This window comes from Enhydra lutris, unplaced genomic scaffold (genome assembly GCF_002288905.1).
Source record: "Enhydra lutris kenyoni isolate GAN:26980312 unplaced genomic scaffold, ASM228890v2 scaffoldscaffold31, whole genome shotgun sequence".
NCBI lineage: Eukaryota > Metazoa > Chordata > Mammalia > Carnivora > Mustelidae > Enhydra > Enhydra lutris.
This window is the reverse complement of record NW_019154115.1, coordinates 11,958,256-11,975,589: the sequence shown is the minus strand read 5'-3', so window position 1 is coordinate 11,975,589 and position 17,334 is coordinate 11,958,256. Positions and strand designations below refer to the sequence as shown.

The 17,334-nt window shown below is 35.3% G+C and overlaps 1 protein-coding gene across 2 annotated transcripts in view; it reads left to right on the top strand.

Moving 5' to 3' along the window:
* The window catches only part of LOC111153288 (ADAM metallopeptidase domain 10), a 133,583-nt gene that overhangs the window by 90,253 nt on the left and 25,996 nt on the right, over positions 1-17,334 (top strand). For both annotated transcript variants that reach the window (XM_022512219.1, XM_022512220.1), the window contains 4 exons: positions 246-395; positions 3,740-3,832; positions 6,665-6,848; positions 14,644-14,807. In XM_022512219.1, coding sequence (XP_022367927.1) covers positions 246-395; positions 3,740-3,832; positions 6,665-6,848; positions 14,644-14,807 — 591 coding nt within the window. The remainder of the gene's footprint in view (positions 1-245; positions 396-3,739; positions 3,833-6,664; positions 6,849-14,643; positions 14,808-17,334) is intronic.

The window sequence follows — 17,334 nt, the reverse complement described above, 5'->3', positions numbered from 1 at the left end:
AGGTAGGTTTTGAAAATGTTTAAAAGTGAAAGAATTACTTGAATAAATTAAAGATCATCTATACAGTGGAATATTACGAGGCTGAAAGTAAGATTTATGAAGAATTTTTAATGGTGTGGGGGAATACCTATGGTGTTCCATAATAAAGCAAATATGAAATTCTACATATGTGTTCTTAGCTATATAAATTTATAATAATAGTGAAACATACTAATGATCAGAAATGAATCTTTTTTGACTTATAGACACCTCAAGAAGAACATGCTGTTAATAGTCCAGAACACCTGAGGAAAAAACGTACAACTTCAGCCGAAAGAAATACTTGTCAGCTTTATATTCAGACTGATCATCTGTTCTTTAAATATTATGGAACACGAGAAGCTGTGATTGCCCAGGTATTTGTAATTTTGCTATTATTTTAGGAGTTCTCATACTGTTTCATTACACCTGTATTTTCCTCTAAGAATTAAAGTTATGTTTGAAAAAAAAACCACAAACATATTTTTAGTAATTATACAATACGTGGGATAAATGCATGGATGACTGAAAGAGTTAGGATATTTTAGAATCCTCCAAAACAGGTGTAAGACAGTGATTTCGTGAAGATGATGACACTGGCGATTAGCTTTGAAAAGAAGGTGAAATTTTCAGTTGTGGTCCTATAAGGAGGGAAGAATAGAGGAATCCTTCCAATGAGAAGTATTTAATTTCTGTTTTGTGTTCCCATTGTACTTAGCACTTGTTTTTTTGTTTTGTTTTGTTTTGTTTTTGTACTCAGCACTTTCAGAGTTGTGTTTTTGCATTTTTATCTTCTCAACCCTTATTAAAGTAAAAAGTTTCTGAAGGTACTCTTCAAAATGTCCTTCCTGTTGAAGATGCCCAGTGAAAGTTTGATAATCCATTTTTGACTCCAAATTTGATTTGAGACTAAGAGGATGTAGGTGCCATTAGTATAAATGGTGAATTCATTTTGTTGGTGGTGATGAGCTTAATTTTAGATGTGTTTAAGAGCCAAGTGGTCGGGGTGCCTGGGTGGCTCAGTGGGTTAAAGCCTCTCCCTTCAGCTCAGGTCATGATCCCAGGGTCCTGGGATCGAGCCCCGTATTGGGCTCTCTGCTTAGCAGGGAGCCTGCTTCCCCCTCTCTCTCTCTCTGCCTGCCTCTCTGCCTACTTGTGATCTCTGTCTGTCAAATGAACAAATTAAAAAAAAAAAAAAAGAGCCAAGTGGTCATTCCTTAGCATATTGAAAATGTAGAGTTTGGGAGTAGTTAGCCCTAACCTTAAACTTTCTGCATTGAATTTAAAGATACAGAAGATAGAGTTGAAGAAAGGGGAGAGAATGAAATTAAAAGGAAAGAAACTGGGGGATATCTGTATATAGTGAATAGGATGAGGAAGAGAAGCAATGGGATAAAACGTAATAGTTAAACAGGTAGGAGATTAAATGGAATTAACCAAGAAAGAAACAGTTTCAAAACCAAATGTGTGGCTAACAATGTCATATTACAGAGATACCAAAGAGAATGACTGCAGTGTGTTAATTTACTAGATGGGGTGGGGGAGTCCTTTCACAATATATACATATATCAAATCATCAAGAGGTACACTTTAAACATCTTAGAGTTTCATTTATCAATTATACCTCAGTAATACTGGGAAAAAAAAACTACAGAAGGTAGCTGGTTTTTAGTTATTAGAAGATTATTATTATTATTATTATTTTTAAAGAGTTTATTTATTTATTTGACAGAGATCACAAGTAGGCAGAGAGAGATAGGAGGAAGGAGGCTCCCTGCTGAGCAGAGAGCCCGATGCGGGGCTCGATCCCAGGACCCTGAGATCATGACCCAAGCCAGAGGCAGAAGCTTTAACCCACTGAGCCACCCAGGCGCCCCTATTAGAAGATTATTGATGAGCTTTAAGCTGATAGAGTTGTTAGGGTAAAAACATTACAAATAGTAATCAGTATGTTGGCCAAAGCAGTGAGGGTTTTAAGAAATGTGAAAAATAGAAACAAATATGGCAACTTAGAAACAATATGGAATATTTGGGGGTGAAAGGAGGACGGAGAATTAATGAGCAAGTTGGTAGGAAGAGGAAGATGATCCACTAGAAAAGCAATGTGGTATATAAGAGAAAGAAAAATTGATAGGAAAAGTGTTCTTGAAGGTCCAATAAGAATTGGGGTGAGAATAAAGAAAAATTTCCGTTTGGGAAAGAACTACCCTTTGAGAAAATTAGAAATGGATGAAGTTAGAAAAATTTGAAGGTAAAGAGGGAGGGAAGTAAAAATGAAGTCTCAGTAAAGTATGAAGTAATAATCATTTGTGGAGGAATGTTTGAACTACCACTGTTGGGAATGAAGTAGGAACAGAAAGAATTGGATAAGGGATTACCAAGCCAAGTTGAGGTTCGATAGCATGAATTTATAATGGACCCTGTCAGCACTGGTAGAGCTTTCTTTTATCAGTTTGGCAGCCTGGGCTACTTTTTTTTTTTTTTTTTTTTTTAAGATTTTATTTATGTATTTGACAGAGATCACAAGTAGGCAGAGAGGCAGGCAGAGAGAGAGAGAGGAGGAAGCAGGCTCCCCGCCAAGCAGAGAGCCCGATGTGGGGCTCGATCCCAAGACCCTGAGACCATGATCAGAGCCAAAGGCAGAGGCTTTAACCCACTGAGCCACCCAAGCCTGGGCTACTTTTGAAATTATTGTTAATGCTTCTACTTAACTATCTTAAGTTTATATAATTTCTTTGAAAATAATTTTAAGAGAACATATACATATTTTTACATAAACTGTAGCAAGATTGCTTTTTATAAATGAAGATGGGAAAGTGGTTTTAGAAGCTGGAGTGTTTAGTTGGGAGTCAGCTAGGTAAATAGAAAATCCCTTTATGTTTTATCACCATGTTTAATTTCCTCCTAGAATTTAGGAGCTCTTAATGTATCTTATATTTACATTATTTTCTTTCTGCCATCCCCTCTAGAATAAATCTCTAAATTTATAGGGACCTTTTCTGTTTTTCACCATTGTATCCCTGGCACCTAAAACAGTGCTTAGTGTAGTATATAGTAGTAGTCAACAAAACTTAAAGATAATGTGGACTAGTGCAGAGATAGAAAGACTAAAGTCAGAGAATGACTGAGTATCCTGATATTATCAGGGAATTTTTTTTGGGGTGAGGGGAGGGTGAGAGTGGGGCATGGGAGTGGGCAGAAGGAGAGAGAGAATTCTAAATAGACTCCATGCCCAGTGCAGAGCCTGATGTGCGGGGCCAGTCCCACAACTCCCAAGATCATGACCCAAGCCAGAATCAAGAGTCAGACACTTAACCCACTGAGCCACCCAGGTGCCTCTATCAGGATAATTCTTTAGAAGATGTTTGAACTGAGTCTGACAGATAAAAATATTCTAGGCATAAGGAAATAGCACATGAAAAGACATGGAGGTCTGACATTGTGGGATTGATTGAAGAAACAAAGTTTTATATGATTGAAGCGAGAGTGATTGTTTCTTGCTGGAGCAGAGTCTAGAAAAGGCACAGAATCTCCCCTCTTAGCCCCAGCTCACTAATCTGTTTCATCTTTTCATCCAGTATGTGATGTGGACATTTTAAAATTTGAGTGTGGTGGAACACGAGTAATTCTTGATTTGGGAAAATGGAAATTCACAGCCTTATTCACATTTTAATATTGCCTCTAAAATGTTCTTTTTTTTTTTTTTTTTTTAAATCTGTAGATATCCAGTCATGTTAAAGCGATTGATACAATTTACCAGACTACAGACTTCTCCGGAATCCGTAACATCAGTTTCATGGTGAAACGAATAAGAGTAAGGAATTTCAATAGTTCAGAACAATAAGAAAGGGAAACAATAAGGACAGTGTTTATTATAAGAAAAGTGCTTGCATTTTACTTCATCTTTATGCATTAATAATTAAATTGTATTACTCATCCAGTTTATCTTTATTCTTGGCTTTTACACACACATGTGCAAACAAACACACATAGGGATACCTCGGTTTATGATTTAAAAAGGAAATCTATAGGGCTTTAATCTGGACTGCAAGAGAAGTATTGTCATACTATATTCTATCTGATTAACATGCCAGTTAGAAAGCCCTAGCCTCTCAAGAACTACAGATACAATACTTGACATTCTGCCCCACCCCACCTTATCATTTCTGAGTTTCTTAAGATTTGTCTTGTGTAGTACTTTTCAGAGTGTGTCCCTTTTGGTACTCTAGGGGAGAGAGAAGGGTAGATAGAGTGGCTAAATAAAATTGGAAGTTGGACACTTAGTACTGTGCTCTCTTCTTATGAATTCTTAGTACAGAATTCTCAAATTTGGGAAGTCCTTCAGGACAGGAACTCATAATTTTCAAAACTATTTGACTATGGAACCTTTTCTGTATTAATGTCAACTGAGGATCCAGAGAACTGTAGAACACATTGTGAGAAATGCTTATCTAGATCCACAGGGTCACTGATGATTAATTTTAATGTTATAAATTTAAATAAGTAGATACTAAATTACTAACAAAATTGGGTTGTTTCAAAAATTTTTCAAGTGTGAATTCTATCTATGTGTATAGCTTTTAGGAATCTGAATTCATAAACTAGATAAATGGCTTGAGTTAAAAAAAACATTTTATGTTAGTATTTGCCATAGGGTTTCTTTATATTTGTGCTTCTAATTTTATTAAAATATGATTGACTAAATTATAATTTTTGTTTGTGCATGTAATACATTTAATAGCGTAGCCAAAGGTCCATAGTAGTGTGATGAAATGTTAAATGGGAGTTGAGGGTGAAATGTGGTTTGTAGATAAACATTGTAAGAATTGTTTATAATCAGTAGCTTTCATGTATTTTGAGAGTAATTTAAGCCTTTAAATGAGCAAGTAAAAGTGATAATAATTATTGTTTAGTAGGCAAAGCAATAAAATGCAAACTAGTGGGAAGTAAAGAATATTAGAACAAATTGTAGTGAAACACATTTTTTTTTTTAGTATAATGATTTGCATTATGAAGAAATGCAAGTATGTGAATGGATAGTATGGCACTTGGTTGTTTTAAAGCTTTTAACCAAGACTAAAATTTTAGTTTAAATCTTATCTGAAGATTCCTTGTGACCCATTAATTTGAAATTTATATCAATAAACATTTAAATATTAATCTCATTTGTAATATAGGTAACTACAATTTGGGTGCAATTTTTATTTGTAGCTAATATTTCAGAAATATCAAGGAATTTCATTTCATTGTTTAGTGGGAAAAAGCCACCTATAGCCTGTCTCTAAGCATGTGCTTTTTATAATATATAGTGTGATTGCTTTTGGATATTTTTGTGTTAGATGACCATTACTGATTGTTTTTAGTTGTTAGTAGATAAACTGGAAATCTGTCCTCAGGCAGTTTCCCACAGTAGTATTTTTGCAGTACTGCTTCTGAGTCTCTTGGTTTTACTGAAAGGTATGGAACCTAAAAAGTCCTGTAGTTCTCATTTTATCAACTGTTCTATCCTCTCTTTACTACTGACATTTTCAGTAGACTGAGGACTGCCTTCTAAAAAATGTCTCCTTTCATACATATCCCTTTTTATTCTGTTTCCACAGTTGTATATGTAATTTTCTAACTTGAGGAAGGCAAATTGTTCTAGGACTTCAGAGGATAGGCAAGTGTCCCTGAAAGGAGGCAGGGGCTAATAAATGAAAGCTTTTGTTTGGTAGAAGTTTAGTATCAGAACTGATTATTCTTCACATTTTGTCAGGGAGGAACCTGCACTAGGAATACAGTAGTTAAGTATCAAAAGAAACTTTCTGGAGGAACTCAGCTTGATATATAGTAAGAGAAGAGAATGGGGAGTAAAAAGAAAATTCTTGCCCACATTCAGGGAAAAAAATTGAACTTGCAGTTTTTTGGGCTTGACTCCTATGGTTTTAGGCAAGGAGAACAAGGAAATGATTTGGCTGTTGAGTTGAGGGTCTTGGGTTTGAGATCTATTTCATGTTCTAGTAATTAGCTAAAATTTAGGGGTTTATATCCTTTTGCTTTCCACCATTTAGTACTAAAAGAGACTTGCTCACATGATTAAATTTGAGAAACTCTACTTCTTTATTAGAAGTTTTGAAAGCAGACGTGCTTTTCCATCCCAAGTGTTCAGTATTCAGAAATTTGGTCAATAGTTGCCCAGAAATTTAGTGTACCCAGTTTTTTTTTTTTTTTAAGATATTATTTATTTATTTGACAGATCACAAGTAGACAGAGAGGCAGTCAGAGAGAGAGAGGAGGAAGCAGGCTCCCCGCCGAGCAGAGAGCCTGATGCGGGCCTCGATCCCAGGACCCTGGGACCATGACCTGAGCCGAAGGCAGAGGCTTTAACCCACTGAGCCACCCAGGCGCCCTAGTGTACCCAGTTTTAATTCTCCTACTTACTCAGCCTTTCTTTTTTCCTTTTCTTCTTCTTTTTTTCTTTTTGACTTCTATGATCAGCTTAGGGATGGGGGCAGTGGGAATAATTGTAGAAGCCTTAATTCATGCCTTATTTCCCGTGGATTCCAAGCACATTGTCCAGGCGGGTTCAGAAGAAGGTGAGCAATGACTTTACACATAGGCTTTGCTAACGTTAATTGGCTATTTAAATAGTTGTCTTGGATTTTAGATCAACACAACTGCTGACGAAAAGGACCCTACAAATCCCTTCCGTTTCCCAAATATTGGCGTGGAGAAGTTTCTGGAATTGAATTCTGAGCAGAATCATGATGACTACTGTTTGGCCTATGTCTTCACAGACCGAGATTTTGATGATGGTGTTCTTGGTCTGGCTTGGGTTGGAGCACCTTCAGGTAGCTTATCTAACTATGTCTTGGCTTAATACTTAAAAAAAGCAATTTTCAGGGCTAATTGAATTTTACAAAAGTATAGTAGAAACTGATGGCTGTACAATATCTTAATTTAAAAAGCTTGAGTTAGGTGAGAGAAGTGTAATGTAAGTAGGAAAATAGATGAAATAGCTTTTTGTTTTGAAATGAGTACTAATGGGGAGATAGCCTGACATTTGGTACCTTCAGTGGCTGAAATAATTTTATGAGGAAGAAGTGGTACTTATTACTAATTTTTTCATGAAAGTTAATGTTATTAATTAATTCTTTTTTCTGGGAAAGAAGTCCTTAGAATTAAAAGGGAAAAACTATATTCTTGCTTCTGTTCTACAGTGAGAGAGCAGAGAAACCACACTCAGAAGCTGTAGGTAGAAAGAAAAGAAAGACTGTCATTATTATTATTTTATTTACAGCCTTTATTTTAACAAAGGGTAAGTGTTGCCTGAAAAGTGTTATAAGCAGAAGGCCCCAGTACCCAAGGCTCCACTAACCTTAACACCTGGGCCCGGACTCTGCTGGGGTCTCTGCTTTAGCCATGGAAACTGCTATCACTAAGAAAGCTGGCATAGGATAATGCCATTCCCATTACAGTGGGGATAGGGAGTCTGTAATTTATAGTCTAATAAGTTCAGGAGACTAATTTAGAGAAATACAAATTTATTAATTGAAAGATTGAGTAGAAACAATCCCAGACTCTTTGACTATAACTTTGGCAATACAGAGTTTGATCGGTAGCCTGTCATCTTGGCAATATCTCTTCTGATATATCATTTCTAATTTTTTTAAAACATAGAATGCTTTATGCCCAGTAAGGGAAGCTTTTCTTTTCCTGTGCTTTAATTAATAATTGTTTGATTTGTAATGTATATTTTAACATCTTAAGTAATACTATACTTTAGTTTTTATATTTCTTGCTTTATTTTTAAAGCCAGCAATGAATAATACTTTTACAATTTTCAAGGCTTCTTTTGTTTTTCTTCCACATTTTCATGATGTCATTAAGGTGCAAATTTATGTCATGAACTATATATCATGGTACAGTATTTTTAGAAATTTATATTTGTCTTTTATGTTGATCTGTCCTGGTATTGTGTTACTTGCATTGTCAGCAGATTGTGTAATCTCACTCTTTCCTATGATAATTTCACGTGTTTTATAACTTTTATATTCTGATATTTCTTTTCCCCTTCTTGAGTAAGTTGGATGATTTATGACAAAGTTCATGATTTCTTCTACTTACTCATTAGTAAGTACTGTGAAAATTCAAGGATTCATTTGATTTTTTATTGTAAATTATCATTAATATATTCTCAAAGTGTGCACCGTAGACTAACAGCATCAGCATCACTTGGGAACTTGGCAGAAATGCAAATTCATGGATGCCACTCTGGTCTACTGAATCAGAAACTCTAGGTGTAGAGCCCAACAATCTTTGTTTGAACAGGCCTTCCAGGTGATTCTGATTCACATTCAAGTTTGAGAACTACCATGTTCATATTTTTGTCTCTAAGGAAACTTACTCACAGAATGGCTTTTGGAAGCCAGAGGATTGGATGATTTCAAACCAGAAACTGTTTTACATTTTCAGCTTCAAACTTCTGTTCATTAGGAATATAATACTCCTGAAGGAGCTTGATCAGTTTTTTAAAAGCTTCAGATAGCCTCATGTCTGTAGATGCAAAAATAAACTGTATTTTTAGGATAGTTTTAGATTCACAGAAGAATTGAGCATATAGTATAGAGAATTCCTGTATATGCCCCCCCCATACAAATTTTTAACAGCTTACATTAGATGGTACATTTGTTAAAATTAACAAAATTATTAACTGAAGTCCATAGTTGATTCACTTTTTAAAGTTTTGACCTAAGGTCCCTTTTTGTTCTAGGAACTCATCCAAGACACCACATTACATTTAGTTATCTTGTCTCTTTAGTCTTTTCTTAACTATTATTGTTTCTTGGACTTTGTTTTTGATGACCTTGACAATTATGAGGAGTACTGGTCAAGTATCTTGTGGGATGCCCCTCAATTACAGTCTTTTTGATGTTTTTCTCATGATTAAACTAGGGTAATGGGTTTGGAGGACAATTAATCTTTTTATCTAGTTATTTTGATATTTGAACCACCATTTGTGATGCTACTCATTGTACTGAACAGCAGTGGGCAAAGTTCTCGATTGTAAGTGGGATATGTAACTTGTATTTTTGTCGCAAGTTCTTCTGATACCTCTTTACTCTGTGTTAAACCCCCAACTCCAGTTCTTAGAAATCTTTCTCTAAGAGCTACTGGGAGGGACAGCGGAATGGAGTCCAGAGTGGGAAAGAGAAGGGATCTTTGTTCTTTTTTCTTTTTTTCCAATATTTTATTAGAGAGCCCAAGAGAACACAAGCAGGGAGGTGGGGAGAGGGGTGGAGGAAGGGGCAGAAGCAGACTCCCCGTTGAGCAGGGAGCCCGGTGTTGGGCTCCATCCCAGGACCCCGGGATCATGACCTGAGCCGAAGGTAGGTGCTTAACCGAATGAGCCACCCAGACACCCTGATCTTTGTTCTTTTGATCCGGCTTTTTCTAGTATAGGGTACCTGCCTTAACATAACATTGACAGTTTTCTTCTTTTCCCTTTGCCCTTGGACTTCCTGAACTGAGTTTTATATTTGACCCACATTGTATTTTTTAAAGATTTTTATTTATTTGAGAGAGAAAGCACACACACAAGTTGGGAAGGTAAGAGACAGAGGGAACTCGAGCTGGAGCTGAGCACTGGGCTCTATCCCAAGGACCCTGAGATCATGACCTTGAGCCTGAGGCAGACCGCTTAACCAACTGAGCCACCCAGGCACCCTACATTGTAATTTTTTATAAGGAAAAATATATATTTGGTTTTATTATTTCAGTACCCTTCTGAGGTGTAGGTATTACCTCCATTCTGCAGATGAGAAAACTTGGATTTAGAGATTTTTGTGACCGATCCAGGATCACACAGAACCCAGAGTCTAGACCTTTTGACTCCAGGTTCAGTGCCTTTGGTAGTTATTCTGCTGAGTATTATATACTACAAGATATCTGATAAGAAGTTGAAATGTTTCCAGCATCTTGGCAGAGGTTTTGTATTGTTGGAATCCATTTTTTTGAAAGAGGAGTTATAAGGGTTCTACTTTTTAATATTTAGACATCATTTTGGGAAGAGCACCAGTTTGGGAGCTAGGAGACTGGGTTCTTGTCTGTTCTGTATCTATAAATTTATCTTATAAATTTAGGTAAATCATTTTGCTTCAGTGTGTATTTTTCATTCTAATTTCTTCTCTCTTTGTCCTTCTATAGACTGCATGTTTCTGCCTATAGAGCTTAGTAATTTTTGTGGTTATCCGTTTGTTAAAAAGTACCATTTCATAGCTAATCTGTTCAGCTTGTGATCTGTTACTGTCTCTTAATTTTTTCATTTTTATTTGGCCTAATTAATTTTGATTTTGTATTATTTAACTTAGTTTCATTTAATTCTGCAGATATTTTACTATAAATAAATGGTGGTATGGAGGGTTTTGTTGTGATGTTAATTTTCACAATATTACTCAAATTATTAGCTGAGGTCTTCACTGACTCAGTTTAGCTGGGAAAAACAGTGAAAGTTGAAACATTTGAATAGTAGGTTTTTTGTCTTTAAGTCTTCTTACACTACTTTTTATTCTTACTTAATATCATTCTGTAGTTGGGTACGGCCTTGGTTTTCTTTAATCAGGAAAACAGAACCTCCTGCCCAACTCCATAATAAGTGGAAACAACTAGTGAACTGGGCTTGCTTGGAGGCTACCATTTAAAATTATACAGTGATTAGAAGGGAGTCAAAAAAAGGGAATCTGGTCTTCTAAACAAAGTCAGTGTTGATTATGGATCTGGGAAGATTTCTTCCAAGCTTTTCTTTGTATGAACACAGTTCTGTGTTAAGCAGGTAGCCTCTTACTTAATTTAGAGACTGAAGCATTGATTCCTTAACTAAGTAAATTCCTTGTATTAGATAATCTTTTGCATTTTATTTGGGGCACCCTTCCAACATGCCTTTTGAGAGGAGCTATTTTCTTTTTTAAAATATATTAAGGTATGTTCTTCATGTGTTATCCTTCTTAATGTTATCCTAATGAACATAGTCTCAATTTGGGCAGGACACTGAGTAAGGCTGTCTCTGGAATTCATCTCCATAGTAAATCCTGAACCATTCGGTATTCCTCTGACCATTTGTGAAGAACAATTTTTGAGACATTTCAATTGTTAGCAGTAGTTTCTTAAGTTTAGAAATTTTAGTTTGATTTTACGTATTAGGACTTAAGGACATACAGAGCTCAACTCCATGTTCTCGAGATAACCCATAGCCTATTAAATTCTTAACATGTTTAAAAGTCTAGTTATAAGGCTGGGAGAATTACATCATTAGCATACTACAAGAGGACAGTTAATATTGGCATTTTGTGTAGTCTGGATCGGTCCAAGCAGGATGTTTAACTTCTCTGGTCCCTCCTTATTACTTGTGAATACTGCTCTCCAGACATGAAAGACAAATAAATGCCCTTAGGATATTTCCTGACAACCTGTCAGGGAGTGGGACTGTTGTCTGGTTCAAAATTACTGCTCAGATTAATATTGCATGGTCAGTATGTTAAGTTTTAAGTGTTTAGGCTTGCTCACATCAAAACTGTGCTTGTGGACTCTGACAAGGTATTATATATATTGTTATCCTATAGTTTTTCTAATTTTGGGTCTGGGGTGAAGGTCTGTTTTAAAATTTAGGAGTGATATTCTGTGACTTTAGCCCTCAGATTGTATAGTAGATTTAAAAAAATGTCATTGTACTTCTTTGTTGGTTATTGAGCCATCTATCCATCAGTAATAGCTTTTAACTCAAAATAAAAAAAAATTTTACCTTTCTCATTATTATTCATTCACAATTTGTGTTTTGCAATGATGACTACATGTATTAGAATTTTTACATGTAGAATATAAAGCAGTTATTGAACTTGAGCCGTGGTTTATCTGTAGGTATATATGATATCACTGACTGAGTTTCTGGCACATCAGAACTAGTTGCATTATTTTGTTAAAAATTAAACCATAACTTAGCACTGGGTAATGTATGGAATTGTTGAACCACTATATTGTACACCTGAAATTAACATACCACTCTTTGTTAACTGTATTGGAATTAAAAAAAATCAGTGTGCTACTGCCAAAAAAATATTAAGCCATAACTTACAAAATTAAGTATAGTATTTTGTTTTTTCCATGTCATTGAGTTATTTTAACATATGTTATTAATTTGTAACAAATATTAAACTTTTCTCTAAGAGATACACATTAAAACCAAAAATATTTACTGGGACGCTAAACAAGATGTGAAATTTCAAAGACTATATTTTGGAAGAGAACATTCAGATTTATGTCTGATCTTCCCTTAAACTATATAAGCCTTAAAAATACAGAAAAAATATATTACCAGATTTTTAATACATGCTATTTTTTTTCTTTTTTAACTGATAAAGATTTATGGTGTGAAGTCTTCTATGCTTAATTCAAGTTTGACCGTACTGCATTGGACCAATTTGCGTATGACATATCTTCACTAAGGCAGGATATTAATTTACTATTTGTTTAAAACTATAATTATTACATACAGAGTGCTTATTCATATCTTTTCTAATTTCTAGAAATAGTGATACAGTCCTTAGGATTCATCTCCAAAAGCAGAAGTAGCATTAAAAATATATATTAAATATTCATAAATCATTTGCTGTGTTTTCATTCTGTTCAGTTTTCTTTGTAGAAAAGGTAGTAAGTTCTGAATATCATAAAAGTTCTCCATCTTATGCTAGTTAAAATCTGCATATGGCTTAGTCTTTCAGTTTACTTTTCTGTGGACCTTGTTACTTTCATTTCCTAAATCATGATGATAATTCAAATTCATGTTAATTTTGTGTTAAATTTATTTAAAAATATTTTATTTATTTATTTGTTTGTTTGTTTATTGGGGGGGAGTGAGAAAGAGAAAGAGAGCACAAGATGAGGGGAGGGTCAGAGGGAGAAGCAGACTGCCTACTGAGTGGGTAGCCTGATATGGGGCTAGATCCTGGGACCCCTGGATCATGACCTGAGCCAAAGGCGGATGCTCAACCAGCTGAGCCACCCAGGAGTCCCCTGTTAAATTTTCTTTCTAATATTAAAATGAACAGGGCAGCAGTTGTAGTGTTATGCCATTCCAGCAAATCTGTTTTTAATTGCCTTCTATTATATGCTTTATCAGTGATTTTAAACATTAGGTTTTTTAATGGTTTAATAACTTGGTTGTAACTTTGCATATAGAAAGCTTAATTTGAAATAATTTGATTATCAGAATATCCTAACATTTGATTGTATTTTTAATAAAAACATCAAAGAGAGAAAACCTTTACATGTGAATGTAAACTAAAGAGTTCTCACTAAGAGTCTTTAACAGAGTTATTAAAAGAACTATATTCTTCTCAATACTGTGTACGTACAGACATGGGTTGGCCAGCCAGTTTTGGATTTTCCCATTGTTCTTTTTCTAATTTCTTATTATTAACTGCCTTTAGATGTACAAGTACTTTCATTTTGCTGTTAGGCTATTTTGGCAAGTTACTATTATGCAACAGGTGAACTACAAAGTTATTTAATATGTATAATAGAAGTAGTGTTACAGGTTTTCTTTAAAATTTGAAAGCATTCTCAAGATACATTGGAAAGTCATAATTCAATTTTTTGAACTTATTTTGAAAAAAAATTCAAACTTGCTGAAAAGTTGCAGGAATAGTATAGTGAACTCATGATAGGTTAATCAGTTAACATGTTTCCACATTTGCTTTCTTCCCCTTCTGTCCATCTTCTATCCTTCCTTCCCTCTTAATCCCCTTTTTTTGCCCACTGGACATACTTCTTTTCTTTTGCCCCACAGCTTTAATGAGGTATAACTGACAAAATTGTAAGATGCTTCAAGTATACAACATAATGATTTGATATTCATGTACATTGTGAAATGATTCCCCCCTATAGATGCGGTGACATCTATCATCACATATAGTATTTATTTTTGGTGAGAGTGATTCAGTTTTACTCTTTTTGCAAATTCCTTTATACAATACAGTGTTACCAACTATAGTCATCGCGTTATACATTAGATACATAGACCTTACTCATTTTATAAGTGGAAATTGTACCCTTTTACAAAACTCTCTCTATCCCCCTATTTCCTTGCCAGCCCCTGGCAACCACTAATTATTTTCTTTTTTAAAAAATATGTTGTATATTGCCTCTAAAGATAATGAATCATGTACTCCTGTGCATCACTACTGTTATTTGTAGATGTGACTTTCTCAGAATCTACTTGAGAATATTTTATTCAACTTTCATTTAAATTAAATGTTTGTTTGTTTTAACAAGAAGATATAGGCTTTGATAGCGTAAATATGGGTATATTCAAATTTAACAGAAACTTTTGCTAAATTAATGGGAGTAAAAATTAGGGAATATTTTGATTATGAAGAACATTTTCTTAAGGGCCTTATACTAAGTCCTGGTAGTTTGTTTATGTGTACCATTAAAAGTTATTTGAAATGACTTACTAATCTTGGGCTAAAGAAACTTTTGAGTATTTAATATATGTGGAATATATAAAATGTTTTAATTTAATGTGGTATATGTTAGAAAGTTATTTTCGGGGGTGAATAGATGCTAATTTGGCCATCTTTTGTTCTGAATTAGGAAGCTCTGGAGGAATATGTGAAAAAAGTAAGCTGTATTCAGATGGTAAGAAGAAGTCCTTAAACACTGGAATTATTACTGTTCAGAACTATGGGTCTCATGTACCCCCCAAAGTCTCTCACATTACTTTTGCTCATGAAGTTGGACATAACTTTGGATCTCCAGTAAGTATTGCCTAAGCATTAGATTTTGTAAAGATTATTAAATTTTATATTGAGTGATTTGTTTACAAGTACATATGGATATTTAGGGTTTTTTTAAGATTTTGTTTATTTATTTGACATCACGAGGAGGCATAGAGGCAGGCAGAGAGATGGGGGGAAGCAGGTTCCCCGCTGAGCAGAGAGCCTGATGTGGGGCTCTATCCCAGGCCGCTGATCTGAGATCATGACCTGAGCCGAAGGTAGAGGCTTAACCTCCTGAGCCACCGGTGCGCCTCTAGTTTTTCTTTTTTTTTAACTGAAGTATATAGTTGACTGTTTAGTTTTTATATATTGGAACATAGGAATGTACTTGACGCTACTGAAAGGGAGGAAGATAGAATATTTGCAAGTCAAATACGAAAAGGAAGCATAACAATGCAGGAGTCTATGTAGGCAAGGAATTTTGTCTGTTTCATTCACTTCTCTGTCTGCTGGTCCTAGAACAGTGCCCATGAGCAGGGGGAGGGGCAGAGACAGAGGGAGAGAATCTTAAACAGGCTCCACCCACAGTATGGACTTGGGACTCGAGCTCACGACCCCAAGATGGTGACTTGAGCTGAAATCAAGAATGGGATGATCAACCAACTGAGCCACCCAGGCTCCCCTCACTTTTCATTGTTTAAAGTATGTTTTGAGGGGTGCCTGTGGGTGGCTCAGTGGGTTAAAGCCTCTGCCTTCGGCTCAGGTCATGATCTCAGGGTCCTGGGATCAAGCCCCACATCGGGCTCTCTGCTCAGTGGGGAGCCTGCTTCCCCCTCTCTCTGCCTGCCTCTCTGCCTACTTGTGATCTCTCACTCTGTCAAATAAATAAATAAAATCTTAAAAAAAAAAAAAAGGACATTTGAATGTTAGCAAACTATGGAGTGTTTTTTTTTTGTTTTTTGTTTTTTGGGGTTTTTTTGCTTGGTTTCTGTTAAAGCATTATTGGAGTTTGTTAGATTTGTCTTTCTCTATTGTGGATTGATATTTTAAATTTTTTCAGTGTGAATATATACAAAAGTAGAGAAAAATAGTGCAATAAATTCTTACATGCCCATTATCTAGAACAGGGGTCAGTAAACTTTTTCTATAAAGAGTGTGCTAGTAAACATGCTAGATTTGGAGGGTAACATTTGGCCTCTGTTGCATATTTTTCTTTGTTGTATTTACAATCCTTTAAACATGGAAAACCATTCTTAGCTTGGGCCATATAAAAATGGGCTGTGGCTCTGGTTTGCCAACTTCTGATTCAGATTCAACAGTGACCAAGATGTTGCCATACCTCCTTTCTCTGTGTTTCTTTCTTTCTGTAAGGGATTAGAAGCAAATTTACTCATCCTTAACATATTTCAGTATACATCCTTAAAAAATTAGACATTTTTTTACATAACTGTAATGTAGTTATGATACCTGACAAAGTTAACAATTCCTTTGTGTCATTTAGTACTCAGTCCGTCATATTGATTTTCAAGTGACCTAAAGATGAATGCACACAGAAATACAAAATACTGAAAGATAGTCTTATGATTTTTGTAGGGCTTATTAAATAATGAATTTGGGAAAATATTATTTTACAACTATGTAAATTCATTTTACTTGTACCATATCACTTGTAAAAATGGAAATTTTCTTGAGTTTAAAAGAAAATTATATAGTTGGAGTTTAAAATCCTCAAATGCACTTCTCTAATTTTCTCCTAGTTTGTAAAATGGAAGTGCCATCTCACTAAATAACAAATCTTTCTTCTTCTAAATCCCTATCAGAAATTGATAGATTATTAATACTCTTAGATAAACTATTTAAAATGTGTTTAATCTCTCTGCCTCTTGACTGCTTTTGTTCTTGAGCTTGATACATTTTTTTCTTGTTAGAGGTTCAAAACTTTGAAAGCAGTTTTGTCTTTGCAGGAAATATGTGATCTGCTTGCTTGCTTGCTTTCTTGCTTTCTTTCTTTCTTTCTTTCTTTCTTTCTTTGAGAGAGAGTGAGCATGAGCAAAGGGTAGGGAGAAGCAGACTCCCTGCCGAGCCTGATGTAGGGCTTGATCCCAGGACCCAAGGATCATGACCTGAGCCAAAGGCAGAGGCTTAACTGACTGAGCCACCCAGGCATCTGTTCTTAAGAGAGTAATTGAAATTGTAGAGATGAGCAGAGAACTATTGCTTATGGTTAATTTTTTTTTTTCAAGGGCAAGTAAATGTTCTCTTTTCTCTCTCAGTCCCCTTGATTCCAACCCTTACTCGGGGTGTTGTAGTATTCTTCAGCTACTCCTCTGTCATTTAGGCTAAGGCCTCCCCAATTTTTTTCTTTAATTTACATTTTATTTATTTTTTTAAATTAACATATAATGTAGTATTGGTTTCAGAGGTACAGGTTTGTGATTCATCAGTCTTATGTAATACCCAGTGCTTATTACATCATGTGCTCTCCTTAGTGTCCATCACCCAGGTACCCCATTCCTTCACCCCTCTCCCCTTCAGCAGCCCTCTGTTTGTTTCCTGTGATTAAGAG